The sequence below is a fragment of the Schistocerca cancellata genome, chromosome 3, assembly GCF_023864275.1.
Source record: "Schistocerca cancellata isolate TAMUIC-IGC-003103 chromosome 3, iqSchCanc2.1, whole genome shotgun sequence".
NCBI lineage: Eukaryota > Metazoa > Arthropoda > Insecta > Orthoptera > Acrididae > Schistocerca > Schistocerca cancellata.
Genome location: NC_064628.1, coordinates 596,281,449 through 596,301,592, shown reverse-complemented (window position 1 = coordinate 596,301,592; position 20,144 = coordinate 596,281,449). Strand labels below are relative to the sequence as shown.

The window sequence follows — 20,144 nt, the reverse complement described above, 5'->3', positions numbered from 1 at the left end:
TAGTAACAACTTTTCCCACAGTTTAAGATACAGAAATTAGTTTTCACGTAAGTTTTACTTTTAGGTTCCAAACTAAACAATTATTTAGTATTCCATCTAAAACAAGCCTCCACTTTCACTCTCCAATCCATACTGAGAATTATATTTTCTTCCAGACTAGGGATCACTAAGCTTGTCTCTAAATTGTTCAGATATACCACAAATTAGACTACCTGTATCAATCAAAGAGTTCCCTTCCCAATGATCAATGTAAGGATACCCAAAAACTGAATCACCATTTCTGTTATTAGACACTTCATGTAAAAGATCACTTTCAGTTGCAGACGCTACATCCACACTGTTTCTGCAGGGTTTTATCAATTTTATTGGTATCGTAGGATTACTTTGGTTACTCATGTCATCAGGTAAAGACTGAACACACTGAATGGGTTCCATAGCACAACTAACATCACCTATTACTGAAGGAACACAAAGGATATTACTGTCAAAATTACACTTCCTGCTTAGATCTTCTTTCATTTCATTCCACCAATTTGGATACACATTTTGACTAACCACAGCTAACTTATTCCAGAATGCACATTCATCTGTGTTATCATCAATCTGGACTCAAACAAACTTCCAAAAAGTTTTCACCTTTATTCTCTAGGCTTACAGATAACTCACCTTTACTGTTTGGATCATTACTCTGCGTGACATTAATGAGAAACTGCTTTGACTGGACTGGTATTCCATGACTCTCACTTACATCATCACATACATCACTTACCATACCTGTATTCACAAATAATTCTGAAACTTCATTATTCTTAAACTCCATAGATACCTGATACTCATCATCATCATACTCTTCCAAAATTACTTCATCAACAGCATCATTAACAACACAAGTCTCATCTCCATCAACACCTCCATTCATATGCAGTAAGCTACCAGTCTAAGACTTATTAACCTCAGTTATTTCACAGCACTCATTCATATCTATATCAAAAATACCACCTAATTCAGATCCAGTACAGCCATCACCTGTTTTACATACATCAATAACACTGTCCTCTGACCAAGAGAAGAAATTTAGTACACACTACATCAGAATTCTCATTACTCTCATATTGTGGTTTGTGATTAGCACCTACATCACGATAATTAAACATAGTATCCCAAAACTTTTGATCAAAACATAATGAGAAATCTGATGTTCCTTCTGTTCAACTTCAGACAGCTGTGCCACATTATTAACACTGTTATTACTGTCTAATTGCAAGTGCAAATCGGGTGTCCTATACTAGTTGTGTCTCCACGACCCAAAACTGTGGATCTTCATTGCGGCAGATTGCCATTTCCCGAGTAGTAACTTCTATGATTGTTTCTCCTATTAAATTGCCCATGATTATCCCCATTCCTGTTCTGCTGATGCTCAAAGTTTCTGTCTGTATTATCATTTTAACACAGATAGAAATTACCATTATCTCTGTTTCTGTAGTTACTACCATTGTGATCTTTATCATTCCAATTGTTATGGTACGTTCTTCTTTCTGCTGCCCTATCCAGCCTGTCAACATATTGCAAAAATTGTTCAAAACAATCCCACTGCAACCTTTCTGGAAATATCCTTTTTAGTGAGCCAATCAATGTCATTTCGTCAAATGGTTTGTCGAGGTGTGTTAATTTCTTAATATGATTCTTACAAAACTCTTTCAGAATACCGTCTCTATTCCTATAATTAGGAACATTCACTTTTAACTCTCCCCTGTTCAGCTTCTGACCAAAATTTATTTAAAAATATTTTTTTTAAACTTTGGTATATCTCCCATTGACGTAAATTTAGATTTACTCAAGACATCTTTTAACAAATTTCATTTTTTGACTGTCACTCATGCCTGACACAAAACTATCTCTACAGTGGTGCATAAAATCCACTAGGTGTAAATTAACTGATGGAAAACTTTTGATTGGAGTGTTGGACCACACAATACAATTATTTGAATACATATTTTTGTGAATACAATTTTCTTGAACTGCTGAATTTTTTTTTTATCTAAGTTAGTTTGCACACTGTTTACAACATTAAAATTTTTTTTTTATCTACACTAGTAAAGTTCTGTTCCATTTTTTCCGCAACAGTCTTCTGTTCAACTCTGACGTAATTAATATTCTTCGTCTGTCTTGCAGATGCACTTACTAACTCATTTTCCAAAGCAATAAATTTATTTTCTAAGGCATCAGGTTTTTCATTCACACTTTTTAATCCCTCCGACAACCCATTTTTTAGCTCCGAAACCTGATTATGAAGTTGGTCTCTTTGGTATTGTACCCTGCTCATTTTCCCATTGTTTTCAGTTTTCAGGTCATTTAATTGAAGTAAATTTTTCGGTTAACTGATCATTAACTGCACTACATTTTCTATTGTTATCAGTCTTCATTTCCTCTAATTTTGCCAAAATCAACAGCAAAATATCAGTTTTAACTGTTTCTTTGCTGACTACACTTTTACTTGGTTCACACATGTCCTGGATGGGTCCTACAGCTTTCACTTCATCACTGCCCTCGTCTCTATTCATTTTCCTAGCAATCACGAGTCAAAAAAAAAAAAAAAAAAAAAAAAAAAAAAAAAAAAAAAAAAAAATTTCACAAATGGTTTGTTTTTCTTTTTGATGTCCCTCGTTGTAGTTGTAAAGTCCTCTTTTAATTCATCTGGTCCATCGTTGTTGATAGTATCTCGCCACTGTTGATACGACTTTGTTGGGCAGTTCTCGGGTCTTCCTTCTTCACGTGATCAGAACTTCATTTATATATAAACTGCAAATGACACAAATCACTGTCCTTTCTTCTTCTGCAACAGATGAAACTTCGTTATCAGTCAACTGAACCTGGATGACACCCACAATCGTAATCTTACCCTCCCACACATCACCTGTAGCTTTCAGTAAAAAGATTAAATGCTTTGTTTCAAATGCTTCGAGAGGAGTAAGATGTACAAATATTTCGGTTACTTATCTTCATTATGTCATTGTTGGCAGCAATTCGTCATGTCTAGGGGTAGATTCTTCAGGCTGAAATTTTTTAACTCTGTGGATTCCAATTGACATAATAACTGATGAAGTAATTTCTGTTTCTATGACTTTTTTTATTTTATCCCATTCTTCTATACCACACTGACTTTATGATCTCCACTTTAGAACACAAATTCACATTGTTATCGCCAAACATATAAACACAACCGATACCATCAGAGGCATGCCCACTACTCTCAACTCATCCTGTGGTACTAACAATATTCCAAAGAGTTTACAAAACAAAAGTGTTTACAAACTTTCTTGACAAAAGAAGGATTGTCACCAAGTTATATCATCATTCCATAAAAGAGTCCAGAAATAAATTTAATAATTAGCATCAGATTGCATAAATAATAAAAGGGATTTTAAGTGTACTAGATATTTCATAATGTCAAATATTTCTAAAAGGATAGCAATTTTAACCTTGCATACAGAATCAGTACATATTGATTGAAACAAATTAATTTCTTTTTATACAGTTTAGCCTGAAATATAATGTATCGTATACAAAATCACATGAAATTCATTTAGTTAAGCAGCTGAGATAATATTCACATATACAAGATTCAAAAATATTTCTGGTATCGACTGTTTCTATAAAACAAAGGTAATGTTAGAGGAGGGTGTCCCATTACATGTTCTACACCTTTATTCTTTACATGTACATATTTGCAAGTCTCTGTTGCTAGAGGGTTCCAAATTGTAGCATGTAACATGGTAGTCTATAATGTAACTACGCCGCTGCATGAAAATCAGCATGCTGTAATAAAGTTTTGATTTTGAAGAATTCATCTACCCATGGAGCACCCTCATCTTTAGCATGACAGTGCCAGACCACAAATGAGTGCTGCAACATATGCCTGACACCTTAGGTTCACTATCATCAGTCATCCTTCGTACAGTCCCAACTTGGCCCCATCAATTTTCACCTTTTTCCAAAATTTAAAGAGCACCTTCAAGGGCTTCACTTTGATAGTGATGAAGCGGTGCAAGCAGAGGTGAGATTATGCCTCTCTCGACAAAGTCAAACATTCTGTGGTGTCAGTGTCAACAAATGGTCTCTCATTGGGAGAAATGTGTTCATTGCCAGGGTTACTATGTTAAGAAATAAATATTTAGACATAAAGAATAAAAATGTAAAATGTTAATAATGTTTGTTTTATTTAAAAAGCTTTAAGGGTTGTAGTGTCACAAGGCTTAGGCCTGTCCCACCCCTCATTAAATCGACCAAGACTTATACGAATAATTGTAAGAACAGTTATTATTATTATGTTCTTTAAGTTTGTTTTTGGGTTTTCAGAAATACTGTGGGAAAAAAGTTTATTTATGTTGCAGATAACGTGGAAGACGTTGCCCAACAATCACCATGAAAGTTCGCGTAGCGGCAAGTGGACAAGGAATAAAACAAATGCTGAAAACTACTGCGAGCAATGGAAGAGCCTGGGCCGCGAGCATCGAGCTTCCTAGGTCGTTGTTGGACAACGTCAAAGGAAGAGATATTCTGCTTTCTCTTTGTAAACAGATCGATCGAGTTTTGAAATGTTCATGTAAAACGTATAGGGGGGTGACACATTAGGTGGGACCCGATGCCTGTTAATACTTCCACAGTTATTACAAAGTTGTTAAACAGCAAAACCAATAGTTCATCATTTATATGGATAAAAGGTAGTAAAGATATAGGAAAGGAAGAGTTGTGGCGTCAGAACGAAAAGTGATACATCGGTCAACAACGAAGAAGGACATAAACAGCGGGTGTTACGTGGTGAAAACAAATCAACTGATAAAATAGTAAGTCTGTAATTAAGCATAAAGCCACGTAACGCTGCAGGGTTTTTATAAAAAAATCCAGAAGCAATACTTTTCACCATGCCCTTGGATAAAAATGTCTAGAAAAGTTTACTTCTAATTTAATTAAGTTTCTGTTATTCATTTTAGGTCTCTTTGTAGCTGATCCTTTTTCATTCTCGAGTTAGGTGTTATCTCATGTGTTAAGGTCTAATCAGTGCTTTCCACATGACAAAATAAGATGTTTCTTTATTTAACTTCTTGTTACAATTTTAGAGTTCCTCAATTTTATTTTACATCTCCTTTTTAGTTCTTTATTTCCATTGTTTAAATTTTCAAACAGTCATACTACTTTGACCTCCATTTATGCTTAACAGTTTTTATAATTTTATTTACTGAGCCAAGTTCATTATTGTTAGCACTATTACTGTTAGTGTGATAAGTTCCTAATCCATCTATTCTGTTTTCCACAATGTAATAATGTAGTTTATCCACACATTACTTAAATTATCATATACCATACAGTGTATCAAATAGTGTTTTCTTGTGATGCCATTTTGAAAATGAATCATTGTATTTTTTAATCTGGCGTGACATGAATAGTAGAAGTCTAAGGTGTCATCTTGTTCCCTTCTTTTGCATCTTAAAAGCATGTTAAAAACATCCTAATTGTTGACTTTGCCAGTTCTACGCAGAAGTCCATAGCATTAGGGCATTTCTGCATTTCTTTTATACAGGTATGCCATAAACTATTAAACTCATAGTCTAATTATCTGCCCAGAAGTTTCCTGACACTCTGCTTATTATTCCTCTTTCTCTATTGATTTGCTTCGTATAGATCATGTGACAGCAATGGTAAGAAAAGGCATAAGTAGCTATTTCCAAATTAACTGCATTTGTTTTTAATGATACCTGATACACAATTTCTACCCAGTGTGATACCTTCATAATGTAGATGTAAGTCGATACAGAAGCATTTGTTGGTTTCCATGTGTCATGGAAATGAAGGCTTTCATTGAGTGTCTTCAGTTCTGTTGAAGTTTGCATGTTGGTCAGTAACATTTAATACATAGTAGAAATCACTACCTAAAGTAATTTTTTGTGGGTTCTTACACAATAGTTTAGCTCTCTATACCCACAAGGACCATATATATTCAGTATAAGTGTCAAAAGAAGTCCGACCATTGCATGGTCTGAACCCGCCTGTTCTAACTCAGAAAATGAAATTCCTTCTCTCACTAAAATATCTGACCTTCCTCTACATAAACTTCTTGTAGATGAGCTTGTTGCAAGTGAAGCAATAAGGAAAATCATCAAGGAATCATATTTTAAATTTCCTTTTTAGTTTGTTTACCTTTACTGTTGTAAAGTTATAGATTGGCTACATTAAATTGTAGTGTATTTTGGGATAAAAAATATTAAAAACCTCCCAATGAGTATAGAAGCTCATCTGCCCTTGGTCTGTATTTATGAATGTCGCCTATCTCATATCCTGATATTCCTATGTGTGCAGAACTTCAAGTGATATACCTAGTTTATCTATGTTTTCAACCTTACGTTTCTTTTAGGTGACACTCAGAATCTCAGTAGTCTTCCTTACTGTTTTTCCTTGTTCTTGCGGTGAAGCTCCACATTTTAATCTGTATCTTTCTCTGCAAATGACTGGTGAGGCTAGCCATTTTACTTGTATCACATTGATGTTTTCTTTGTTGCTAGCCACAGAAAACTTCTCCATTTCACAGTCCTCAGACCGAATTACATCCTCACATCTGTTCGCTCCAATTTCACTGTAACTTATTTGCCTGTCAATAATTTGTTCCTCACTTGCGGTTTCCATCATTTCCTTCTCATTTTCCATACTTACTGATGTGCTACTTGTTTCATGATCAAGGGCATTTGTCATTTCCATTTCATGAAATCCTTGCTGAACTGCTGTAGTTTATTCTATTCTGCAAACTTTCTTTTTTATTTCTGTGGATTCATTTGAATTTCCTTGATTGTGTTGCCCTGTACTATGAGTATGCATGTTAATTATTGGTATAGCGGTCTCAGATAGCTTGCTATTTTCCTTCATTTGTTTTTATAGCATTATTTGTTTCTTCTACTCTCTCTACTTGATTTGTCAGTGGTAAAGTGGCTGCCAGGAAACCGAGAATGGATGGGATGGAATCCATTTAGACCATGGAAATTTCTAAGTTCCCTTTAATCCAACTTTCACCTTTCAATGACATTGGGAGACACCAAGAATGACACATTGTTCAGATTCCACATTAAACTGTAGGCCCCTTCACATGGCTGGATAACTTGGGTATGTTAGGTAATCAAACATAGTTCTACCAGTATAGATACTCACATAACTGACATTATTAATACTTCTTTCAGGGCAGGGGTGTTCCCATCAAAACTAAAACTCTTCATAATAAAAGGATAGTACAGCTGACATAAATAATTATAGACGAGTGTCATTATTGTCAGCTTTCTCTAAAGTAATTGAAAGAGTAATGTATGAAAGGCTAGCTGAATTCGTGAATAAAAATAAAATATTAACTAATGCCCAAAATGGGTTTATAAAGAACAGATCCGCAGAAATGGCAGTCTTCCAATTCATGAAAATAGTTCTAAATGCCTTGGACAAGAATGAATTAAGCTGTGGAATATACTTAGATTTATCTAAAGCATTTGATTTAATCAGCCATGACTTATTGCTTATGAAACTAGAATGTTATGGGGTCCGGGGACTTGCCTTCAAATGGTTGAGGTCTTATCTCTCTGATAGACAACAGAAAGTACAAATATGTCATGAAGGCAAAGAGTATCTTTCAGATTTCAGAAAAACTAGCTATGGAGTGCCCCAGGATTCCGTGTTAGGCCCTTTGTTGTTCTTGGTGTACATAAACGATTTGCCAAACCATCTGACACTTGCAGAAATGGTGATGTTCGCTGATGACACTAGCATTTTTATAAAAGGATACACTGAGGATGATCTACAGCAGTGTCTCTAGGACAATAAATGAGACAGGAACATGGTTCAGTGATAATGCTTTGATCGTAAATAAGGATAAAACGGTATTGATGAATTTTGGTAATATTAAAAGTAAAGTAAGAAGAAGAGTAAAAGCTGAGTTAGGGAACTATGTTATTGCACAATCTCCATACACAAAATTCCTCTTTATATGGGTGGATGAGCACTTGAGATGGGAAAAGCATCTAGAAGTTTTAAGTAAAAAACTAAGTAAATGCTGCTATGTGCTAAGAATGCTTCGGGAATGCTGCAACACTGAATCATTGCTGTGTGCCTATTATGCTTACATAAACAGTTTGCTTAGATATGGTGTGATCTTCTGGGGAAATACAGCAACGGCAAAACAAGCTTTCAAACTTCAAAAAAAGGGTTATTAGAATAATGAAAGGGGTTCCCTGCAGAGTGTCATGCAGGGAAATATTTAAAGAATTTAACATTATGACTCTTCCTACCTTATACATCTATGAATGTGTATGGTTTCTGAAAACTCACCAGGAATTTTCGACATTAAATACTCAGGTTCATAACCATGAAACAAGGAACAGGGATGATTTTCACAGACACACCCACAAAGGAGCACTCTACCAAAAAAGTGTAAACTATCAGCTCAAAATACTTTTTAGTGCATTGCCTTCTTCAATAAGGAAAATTAAAGAATTCCATAAATTCAAGGTGGATCTTAAACAAATTATACTAACACATAGTTTTTATAGCATTGAAGAATATCTGAATTTGGAAAAATAATATTATTTATATATACTGATATAAAATATTTGTATTTATTATCCAAGTTTTTGAAACAAATTAAAGACAAGAAACTGTATTGTAATTGACTACATCCATACAACGTATATTGTTAACAGATGAATAAAGAGATTGAATTGAATTGAATATGCAAGTCACCAAAGTGACATCCAGTTGAAAGACTTGCATGCAGCCACTGACACACATACAATTATTGTTAAGATTTTTCTCAGACCTTAGGTCTGGTTAAAAATGGAAAGTGACGCGGACCTTGATCAAGCGTGACTTCCTATTAACTGTATGGTATATGTTACATTGCATTTAGGAACTTTCGGGTAATTGGACATGTATCAATAATTACAGATTTCTGTAGTTGTATATATACATTTGGATGTAGCTGTATTGCGTTGATGTACTGGTGGATATTGTGTGGTATGACTCCTGTAGTTGATAGTATAATTGGTATGATGTCAACTTTATCCTGATGCCACATGTCTTTGACTTCCTCAGCCATTTGGATGTATTTTTCAATTTTTTCTCCTGTTTTCTTTTGTATATTTGTTGTATTGGGTATGGATCTTTTGATTAGTTGTGTTAATTTCTTCTTTTTATTGGTGAGTATGATGTCAGGTTTGTTATGTGGTGTTGTTTTATCTGTTATAATGGTTCTGTTCCAGTATAATTTGTATTCATCATTCTCCAGTACATTTTGTGGTGCATATTTGTATGTGGGAACGTGTTGTTTTATTAGTTTATGTTGTATGGCAAGCTGTTGATGTATTATTTTTGCTACATTGTTATGTCTTCTGGGGTATTCTGTATTTGCTAGTATTGTACATCTGCTTGTGATGTGGTCTACTGTTTCTATTTGTTGTTTGCAAAGTCTGCTTTTATCTGTTGTGGTATTGGGATCTTTAATAATATGCTTGCTGTAATATCTGGTGTTTATTGTTTGATCCTGTATTGCAATCATGAATCCTTCCGTCTCACTGTATATATTGCCTTTTCTTAGCCATGTGTTAGATGTGCCTTGATCGATGTGTGGCTGTGTTAGATGATACAGGTGCTTACCATGTAGTGTTTTCTTTTTCCAATTTACTTTCTTCGTATCTGTTGATGTTATGTAATCTAAAGGGTTGTAGAAGTGGTTATGAAATTGCAATGGTGTAGCCGATGTATTTATATGAGTGATTGCTTTGTATATTTTGCTAGTTTCTGCTCGTTCTAGAAAGAATTTTCTTAAATTGTCTACCTGTCCATAATGTAGGTTTTTTATGTCGATAAATCCCCTTCCTCCTTCCTTTCTGCTTAATGTGAATCTTTCTGTTGCTGAATGTATGTGATGTATTCTATATTGGTGGCATTGTGATCGTGTAAGTGTATTGAGTGCTTCTAGGTCTGTGTTACTCCATTTCACTACTCCAAATGAGTAGGTCAATATTGGTATAGCATAAGTATTTATAGCTTTTGTCTTGTTTCTTGCTGTCAATTCTGTTTTCAGTATTTTTGTTAGTCTTTGTCTATATTTTTCTTTTAGTTCTTCTTTAATATTTGTATTGTCTATTCCTATTTTTTATCTGTATCCTAGATATTTATAGGCATTTGTTTTTTCCATCGCTTCTATGCAGTTGCTGTGGTTATCCAATATGTAATCTTCTTGTTTAGTGTGTTTTCCCTTGACTATGCTATTTTTCTTACATTTGTCTGTTCCAAAAGCCATATTTATATCATTGCTGAATACTTCTGTTATCTTTAGTAATTGGTTGAGTTGTTGTTATTATTATTATTATTGTCATTCATTTGATTGTATTTAATGGATTGCAATGCACTGATTTCATTTCGATTTGACAAAATAGTTGGGTACCTGCTTATCCACTAATATTCCATGTCACTAGGAAGTTGTATAGACCTATGATCCCAATAATCCCTTAAACACTCCAACAAAATTGAAAACAGTCAAGTGTAACTGTGATTTGCATATATGATATATGCTCGATGGCCACAAATAAGCAAATAAGATGTGATATGCTTCTGCAAATTCACTCTAGCTAGTATATTATACATACATTTATCTGACCATATATCTGCCTAACCTCGTAGACAGTGCCCTAAATCTTCAGACTGTCTCATATTTCATCAGGTGGAACTTGAAAGGGCAGATCATAAATTCTGACAGGTCATAAACTGACTTAAGTAATTGCAACAGTGCTTACCAAACCATAATCGTGTTTATCTTTGGACTCTGAGCATCGTCTTTGGACTCTGAGCATTGTCTTTGGGCTGTTCCGCCATGTTCAGTTCTTTGTGGGCCTTGCATGTGTTTAGGTGACTAAATTAACTAGTGCTAAATGGGTGTTGTTTGGTGTAACCAACCCGAACTTTTCCCTCACTGGTGACCCCGAGTTGTAACATCTTCCATTTTCACCATTTTACTGTGTTCACGACCTCCGCGTCGGTTATTTTCGCGTGTATTACATCGACACAGCATTCAAACAATGATGTCAGCCCAGCGCGTAACACCGGATTTTGTGATCAACATGCATCGTGTTGCGGGCGATGTACACCTGCCAGAACTGCAACACGATGCCTCTCACTCGATGATTCCGCCGATTTTGCTGGACATTTTCGAGCCTGCAACAATAAGTGAGGTTAGGAGTGTGCATGACTCCGGCTATCAAACGCCTTCGTTCCCTCCACATGTGCCCTCCCTCATCGACTCTGCAGTTACCTCTTACGGATCTCCGTGCAGTGCGGGACCAATATCAATTTCTACAAATGCTTCGTCTGATAACCTACTACCGCCACAACGACGATTTGCCACGCCGAAATCCGTGCAGTACCATGCGGATATCTGCCACGTGGCCGGAACTGCTTCGTCCACAGCTCAACCTCCTCAGCATCCGACCGCGCCCACGCCTGCCTCGGTTCAGCATCATGCCTTCCTACTTCAATACCTAATCCTGCAACAGGAACAATTACTTGTTATCTGTGCCTGACCCCACCTCTGTCCCACTGCTACACCTCAGTGTTTTGTGCCAGGACATTCACCTTATCCGCACACTGTTTTGAGTTATTATGAACAGTGAACATTCACACACCCCGTCCCATGTTTGACATCATTTCCCACACTGTGCTTTTGTACAGCCCGCACCTCCGCAGCCTCCCCGCAACACAGGTGGCCCCTGCTCTGGTCATACGTCGAGCTTTCCGCGGACTATCACGCGTTCTCAAACTTTGAACTTTTTCTCACCTGTCGCCCCCACGCAGGCTCCTGTCGAGCTTCCGCTACCGTTCTCGGCACATCTTGGTGCTTCATCCGCCTCGGTCTTCCGCGACGCGTCAATCCGAACGCATCCGCAACGTGTTGCGCTTCCGCAACTGCAATCGACACATTACGGTGTCTCACCCACGTCAGCCTTCCACGTCGCGACTGATCACGCTCAACCACAACGTGTCACCTTCACGCTACCACCCGAACAGCCATTGTTGCCACATCCCCTGGAGGCACACTCTCCTGGAATACTATAGCAACAACAGCTCGATTCAGGCAGTGCCACAATGAACTCAACTCAACCTGTTCTTCCAAACATTCTACAACGCTTACCGATGCTGCTGCCGTTTAATCTTGACAGAGCTACAACCTGGTTGAAAACTGTGGACGAAGTGTTCAACCATTACAAACTCAACGAGTCAACCAGGTTTCTGTGCCTCATCACGTACCTGCACGACGAGGAGGACATGATTGCTGACCTGGTCAACGCCCTGGACTCATCTACCCGGTACACTCTAGCAAAAAAGACAGTCCTACGTTGGCTTGCACGCTCAGCTGAGGCAGCAATATGGCAAGTGCTCCACGTCAAGCAACTAGGCAATGACAAACCTTCCCATTGCTGGAGACGGCTACGTGCCCTGGTCAGTGCGGATCTACTCTCTGACACAGCTCTACTCACCATCTGGTCAGATAAACTATCGCATCACATCCGGTTTGCTCTGGCTCAAAGGTCTCCCGAACTTGTCGAGCAAAGAATGACAATTGCTGACAGGCTACATGATGCATCACTACTCTATTTCGCCAGCCACTGCGTACCTGACAAGTCTCAAGTTGAGGCTCATCGTCCTGCAGCTGGGGCCGTACTGTGCCGACCGTTCCGCTCACTCCAGGAAGCAGTAAACATGCAACTGGGACATCACCGGCTCCACCCACGGTCACGCCCCCTCCTGCAACCGAACCTGATGCGGCCTCCGAACCTCTGCCACCGCCACTGGCAAAGAACATTCCACAGGAAATGCAACCGCACTACCCGTACTGTTATTTCCACACACGGTTTGGTGAGGCGGCACGGAACTGCAGACCATCCAGCTACTTCCCAAATGCCAGTCGCAGGTAGGTCCGGGTGCCGCCTCCTGCGCACAACATGACAGGCACCCCCCAGTGCTCCATTCTATCTGGGAACGACAGGTAATTGCGGACGACTTTACATTAGAGACATTTTGTTGGGATACCTTTTCCTAGTGGACACAGGCGCCGATGTTTCGCTACTGCCTACGTCCTTATCATTGTCGAACATCCGCCCTCATCATACTTCAGTGCAAGCCGTGAATTCAACTAAACTACAATGCTCAGGTTCAACTTCCCATGTGGTCTCACTCTCCGCAAACTGCAAACTCGATTGGACTTTTTAGTGTGCAAAATTGATGAACCTATACTAGGCATTGACTTCTTGCGACACCACAAACTTTCACTGGACCTAGTGCGAAACACCGTGTTTCATCATCCACCCAAGACTCTCTTCCCCTGTGCTCCGTCGAGCAAACCCCCCCGTGACACATCGGTCTGGGCTCATCTCATCCGTACATGCTCGTCTCTGTCGATGACATTACAAGAAACCACGCACAAGTGCCTTGTCGAGCTTGAACACGTCACTCGCCTACGCAAGGAAAATTTCGAGCTCTCCCTCTGGCTCCACGAAACACAGCTCCATCTCTCCGATCCAGTAAAGGAATGACAGACACTACAGCAAGGACAAAGCAAGGTCAGTAAGTGCGACGAATCTGTTTGCAGTCCCAGCAATCGAGCCTCCGTGTGTTTACCTCCTGCTACCCCTCGCAACTGTGCTATCAAGACTGCCATACCATGTACTGACAGTTCCGCAGGGCCACACCCTCCTAACACGGCAGCTTTTGACACTCAGCGGACACAAGTGCACATGCGCGATGAGCGTCACGCATTCCCGAACTGATGGCTCCTAACCCACCCCTCGCAGACAGCACCTCAAACTATGCAACTTTGGCTCCTGCGTGCTGCTGTGCGACCGCCACTGACAACCCAAACAGTGCACTTGCACCAAGCGTTTCGCCAGTGACCATGCTGCCACAGGCCGCACCCTCGGACAATGGACTCACTATCGGCTCACGAGCTCTACCGAGCTCACCCAACCACGGTGCCACTGCTTCAGGCCGGCGGCCATCTTGTCACGTCGACTCCTGGGATACTTTGCCGCCTCGGCTCCCGTCGGATCCGCCAAGTGGCTCCGAACACCATGACCACGCCTTGCCTGCCCCGCCTGCCACACATTGTAAACAAACCACCTCCAGCACCGCCGGCAATATTTCTGTCATCACCAACGGCACAGTTCACAAGCTTTGCCTGATGCCAGGTCCCCCGATCTCCAGCAAACCACGTCGACTTTGTCCAGAGTGCCTCTCCGACCTTAAAAATCAGATTTCTGAACTACTAAGCTCTGGCGTCATTGAACCCTCTGCCAGTAGCTGATCTATGCCCATACATATGACACCCAAGAAAGACAGGACCTGGCGCATGTGTGGAGACCATCATCGACTAAACGCACGAACAATTATGGACACCTACCCCACACCCAACATTGCCGACTTTACCAGTTCCCTCGCAGGTGTGACCACGTTCTCTGTCATTGATTGCAAACGGGCCTACCACCAGATCCCCATGGCACCTGAAGACATCGAGCAGCAATCACCACCACAATCGGGTTATTTCAGCTTCGATTCATGCCCTTCAGTCTGAAAAACGTAATCCAGACCTGGCAACGCTTCATCAATGAAGTGCTATTCGACATAAAATTCTGCTTTGCGTATCTTGATGACATCCTTGTGTTCAGCTCCTCCATAGAGGACAACATTCGAAATGAGCAAACTGTTATGAACACTCTCGTGGCAGCAGGCATCGAGACCAACCAGGACAAATTGCAGCTACATCAACCCGCTGTCACTTTTCTTGGTTTACAGGTCTCTGCTAATGGCATTTCACTGCCCCCGAGAAAGTACAAACAATACTTAACCTACCCAGACCCTCATCATTCAAAGAACTCCGCCGCTTTCTGAGGACGGTTAATTATTATCGTCGACATTTACCTCAGGCTGCAGAGATTCAGGCTCCACTGATGGATGCCTTGGCAGGCACCAACACTTCTGGATCTCGGCCCGTTCCATGGACCCCTGCTATGACTGACTCTTTCACTGCCCTCAGAAATCTTCTTGCCGAGGCCTGCACCATTGTGCATCCTCATCTCAATGTACAGCTTTTCATGACCACAGACGCGAGCGATACTGCCATCGGCACTGTCCTTAGCCAGACAACTGACGGCCAAACTTCGCCTCTGCAGTTCTTCTCACGCAAGCTCACCAATGCACAACGGAAATATTCCACATTTGACAGGGAGTTGCTCGTGGTCTACAAAGCGATCAAGCATTTTAAGACTGATGTTGAGGGATGTCCTTTCTATGTGTTAATGGATCACAAACCCCTGGCTGCAGCCGTTACAAACCCGCCAGCTGACCTGCCTCCTCGCCGCTTCAGATACATGGACTTCAAATCTCAGTTCACCACCGAAGTCGGACACATAAAGGGTGCTGACAATATAGTTGCTGATTTCCTTTCATGAGGTGATACCGTCCATTCGCTGTTAGACCTCTCTGAACTGCCTAACCTCCAACCTGCCGACGAGGAAACACAAAACCTGATTTCAGACTCTACTTCTTCACTACACTTTGTCCACACCACCTTCCCTGGCATCTGGTGTGACGACAGTACAGACACGTTATGCCCCTTCATCCCAACCACGCTCCGTCGAGCTGTCTTCAACGTATTGCATAATTTAGCCGACCCCGGTGTTCGTGCATCCAACCGCCTCGTAGCGGAGTGCTTTGGGTGGAGAAATGTCAACAAGGACTGCCAGCAATGGACACGCTCCTGCGTCACGTGCCAACGCTGCAAAGTACACAAGCACACTTCCCCCCCCCCCCCCACCCCCTCCCCTCTCCCTTGGCTCCTTTTCGATCCCTCCTGGGTGTTTCCAGCATATTCATATTGACATTGTCAGCCCTCTCTCCCCCTCTAATGGCTTTCATTATGTTCTCTCGTCTATTGAGCGAACATCTCACTGGGTCAAGGCTGTCCCCTTCCCCAATATTACGGCAGAAACTGTTGCTCGAGCTTTCGTCGAGTCATGGGTATCACGTTTCGGATGTCCAGCTATCATCACGACTGACCAGGGCAGACAATTTGAGTCGGCCCTGTTCAACGGGATTTTTAACATTTGCGGCATCCGGCGCATCCAACGGGCTAGTCGAGCGCTGGCACCGCACTCTCAAGGCGTCTCATCGATGCTGCAACTCTCTATGGATGGAGGCCCTTCCCCTTGTGCTACTCGGCATTCGTACGATCCATAAGGAAGACCTCAAAGGCACGATAGCTGAGTTCGTATACGGCCAGAACATTGTTGTCCCTGGAGAACTTGTGAGCCCTTCCGCTTCTCTCCCTCAGTCTGACTTACCTTCCTTTGTTGACGGCATCAGACGCCACTTCATCAACCTCCATATACCTCCGCCCGCCAGCCATTCCTGCCCTAAGGTTCACGTCTGGAAATCTCTGAACAATTGCGAGTAACATACTGGCCCATACTGAGTTCTCCGGCGCTCAGCCAACACCTATGACATCCAGATGAAAGATTCAGCTGTTACAGTCTCTATCAACAGACGTAAGCCTGCTCATGTCAAGCCTTCTTCTACCCTCCTTCAGGCCACGACCACGACACTCACTGTCGTGGCTCACGACGCTATGACCACTCCCTCCACATCGGACTTACACACTCGATCGAGTGACTTCCAGTTCCAATCGTTGAGCTCTCCTCCGACCTCGCCCTCTACTCCGGTCTCACGCACTCTGTCGAGTGCCCACATGTCGAGCTTACCTACAATCACGCCCTTGCCGTCGGGCCCTTCGCCGGTCCCTTTGACCTCTCCACCATCGCCTGCCTCGCCCTGTCGAGGTTTCTCACTCTCCCCCCCCCCCCCCCGCCCTCCTTGAACGTGCCCTCGCTCGAGGTGTTTGTGCCTGTCCCCATGGAAATAATCCACAACATTTCAATAATACTGTGCGATTATACACTGTTCGTCGTATGTTTCATTTCATCCTGTGCTCATGCCACAACCTCCACCATTCCCTGCCACCTGGTGAAATGTGTTCCCCTCCCGCCCGACGTTGACCTGGACATGCTTCGTGTGTTCACCACGCCAACTGGAGACACCGTCATTGTCACTCCGTTCCACCCACAAACCGCCGGCCTACCTGTCGCCACACGACCAGCACGCCCAGTACGACGCCCGGTTCGCTTCAACGACTTCCAAGTTCGGTGGCCGAACCTTCCTTCACGACATCTGCCCACACAGCTCCCTGACGATGCTGTTGAGCTGACCGTGGTCCGGCTCCCGTGTGCCATCCCTGCCGACGCCTTAGTCACCCCCCTCCCCCCGGCCTCTCAAGAGTACTCCGTACTGTGGGGAGGGGGGGAGGCTATGTTGCGCCAATGAGGTCGACACCAGCATCGATATGCGTTTGTCTTTGGATTCTGAGCATCGTCTTTGGACTCTGAGCATTGTCTTTGGGCTGTTCCACCATCTTCAGTTCCCTGTGAGCCTTGCATGTGTTATGGTGAATAAACGAACTACTGTTAAATGGGTATTGTTTGGTGTAACCAACCCGAACTTCTCCCTCATATTCTTTCATAAACATAGTCATATTCTTTCATAAACTTGTGTCAGTTCTGTTATATGTTTATGTGTTCAATGTGTCGATCTGCTATAGATGAGTGATTGTCTTTCCTTAGTTTTATTACTTACCCACTGATAAAAAATTGTGGCAGATAGCAAAGTAAAATTTGAAAACAAACTGAGAAAGTTTCAATTCACAACTCCATCTGTTCCATAGAAGAATTTCTATTACTCTATCACGTAAACGGTGGTGGATAGCAATTACCAACTCATATCTCTATATTTTTTTTCTTCTTTTAATTAAAAAAAAAACTTAGAAATGTTGAAAATGTAACCATATGTACAAATTAATTTGCGATGTGATTGTAAAATGGCTCATTCCTTATCATTGTGATGTATGATGCAAAATGATCCATGGAACATGTAAATAACTAACTAAGCTTTAATTTTGATGTATCTGTCAAACCTGCCTTTTTGTAACATTGTCCACTTGAACACCTAAAAACTCCTCGTCAACTATTTATACTTCACCCACCAGCCAGTTCCTAAAGGAGAACTGAGATGGACATCAGCATTCCTTTCAAAGATAAACTTCATCTTTATTATATGTGAAAAGAACATTTTCACTGCACTTAGAATTATTATGCTACACAACAAGGGTAAGTGACAAGTGTGCACACTGTAAACATAACTGATCCTTCACAGTGGCCACAGTGTGTGACTGCACACCAAGAATGGACTCTGAAACCACTGAGCCATTGAGAGACATTTTATGTATACATGTTCTAATAAACTCTAACTGGTAGATATTGGTAATTTTACCAGGTTCTCTTACAACATAGTTTCTAATTAAAGTTGTGGTAACTAATGGAAAAAGGTACTTTACATAATGAAACAAGTTACTGTAGTGTAACATCTTAAGATTACCGTATTTACTCGAATCTATGCCGCACGTAAGTGCCGTTCTCTTTGTTATAGGTGTTTACATCACTCTAAGGCTGAAAATGCATTACTGTACTGTGTCATGCATTGTTTGTCGCATTCTGATAATGAGTGTTTACGGCCTGTCGCCGCTCACGGCATGGCTTGCTTTTGTGCGCGCTACCGCCGCTTACAATGAAAAAAAAAATAGAGGAATTGTCTCATTAGCGAAACAATGGCAAGAGACTGCTATTTGTTGTTACTTACACTGCCGCTTTCTTTGATAATGATCAACAAGAACCAAATAATAAACTGTGTATGATAGAAGATGTTCTGAACGGGAGTTTAGCGAAAATTTTTCTCCGTTTAAAAATCTTTGCAGACGCCTCTTTAGTACATTACATTCCGCACAGAAAGTAGAGTCATGTTAGATTTAAAAATCTAGTCAATTGCCATGCTTCGTTTCTGACTGTATCACTATTAGGCGTAAGAATAATACGATAATAAACATGACATGATATGTATATTCTTCCACGTTTGCTGTTGTTGGATAATGTATGAGAATGCAGTGGTCGAAACTCAGGGCGGAGAAAAAAAGCTCGTCTTCCACTTTTTTTAATTTATTTACTGACGCAGGGGTTTTGGCGCCAGTATTTATCTTTGTGCCTGCAAAGCAAGCCTGAGTAGCGTTACATTTATTCGACGGCAGAAGTTAGTTGTGGCGGCACCTACCAACATTTTTCAGAACTTCCGCTTACTTTGCATTTGATTCTAAGCCGCAGGCGGTTTTTTGGATTACAAAGCTGGAAAAAACATGCGGCTTAGATTCGAGTAAATACGGTATACTGTGAGTTTGTTTCCTATAATGAATATAACTATCAAAAACATGTTTTTTCACCATAAATTTTTAATTTACAGATTGGTCCTATCAGAACAATAAAAACAAAAGATGGAAGAAGCATCATATGCCGGGATATAACAATAATGGATCAAACCAGTTCTGGACTGCCAGTGCAATTATGGAATGCTGCAACTGCACATCGTGCAGATTCTTGGGAGCCTCGCAACACAGGTAGGTGCCTGTTCTTCTGTGTTGAGAACTTGTTTTAACATATCAGCTGTGGACTGTAAATAACAATACATGTGAAGTCAAATGACACTTATTATTAAATGACTTACATTTCATTATGGGATTGAAATATTTGTTTCCAAAAAGTATCAGTCCAAATTACATTAATTTTAATTTTATTGGTGGTTGCTGGTTTTAATTATCTACAAACATCATCAGGCCAGTTTTTAAAATTCATAACACGAAACGGGTCAAAACTATAACAACAGCCAGGCCCTCAGACCGAAATTTTTAGATTTAGTAATATTATGTCACTGTTCACCATCTACTCTGCTTTACAAGAGCTGAAGCCTCATACAGTTTCGTGAATCTTCCTCTACTGTTTTTCATCAATTCCTTTACATCTGAAAGTACTTTCACTTGACTTTCAGTCATAATCAAGAATGAATAATATACACATAACCAAAAGTTTTAAATATCAGACTTTACTACAATGTCTTCTTGTGGTACACACATTGAGGTT

General features: G+C 40.7%; 1 protein-coding gene across 1 annotated transcript in view; it reads left to right on the top strand.

Moving 5' to 3' along the window:
* The window catches only part of LOC126175479 (meiosis-specific with OB domain-containing protein), a 275,449-nt gene that overhangs the window by 122,907 nt on the left and 132,398 nt on the right, over positions 1-20,144 (top strand). The window contains exon 6 of the mRNA XM_049922294.1: positions 19,471-19,624. Coding sequence (XP_049778251.1) covers positions 19,471-19,624 — 154 coding nt within the window. The remainder of the gene's footprint in view (positions 1-19,470; positions 19,625-20,144) is intronic.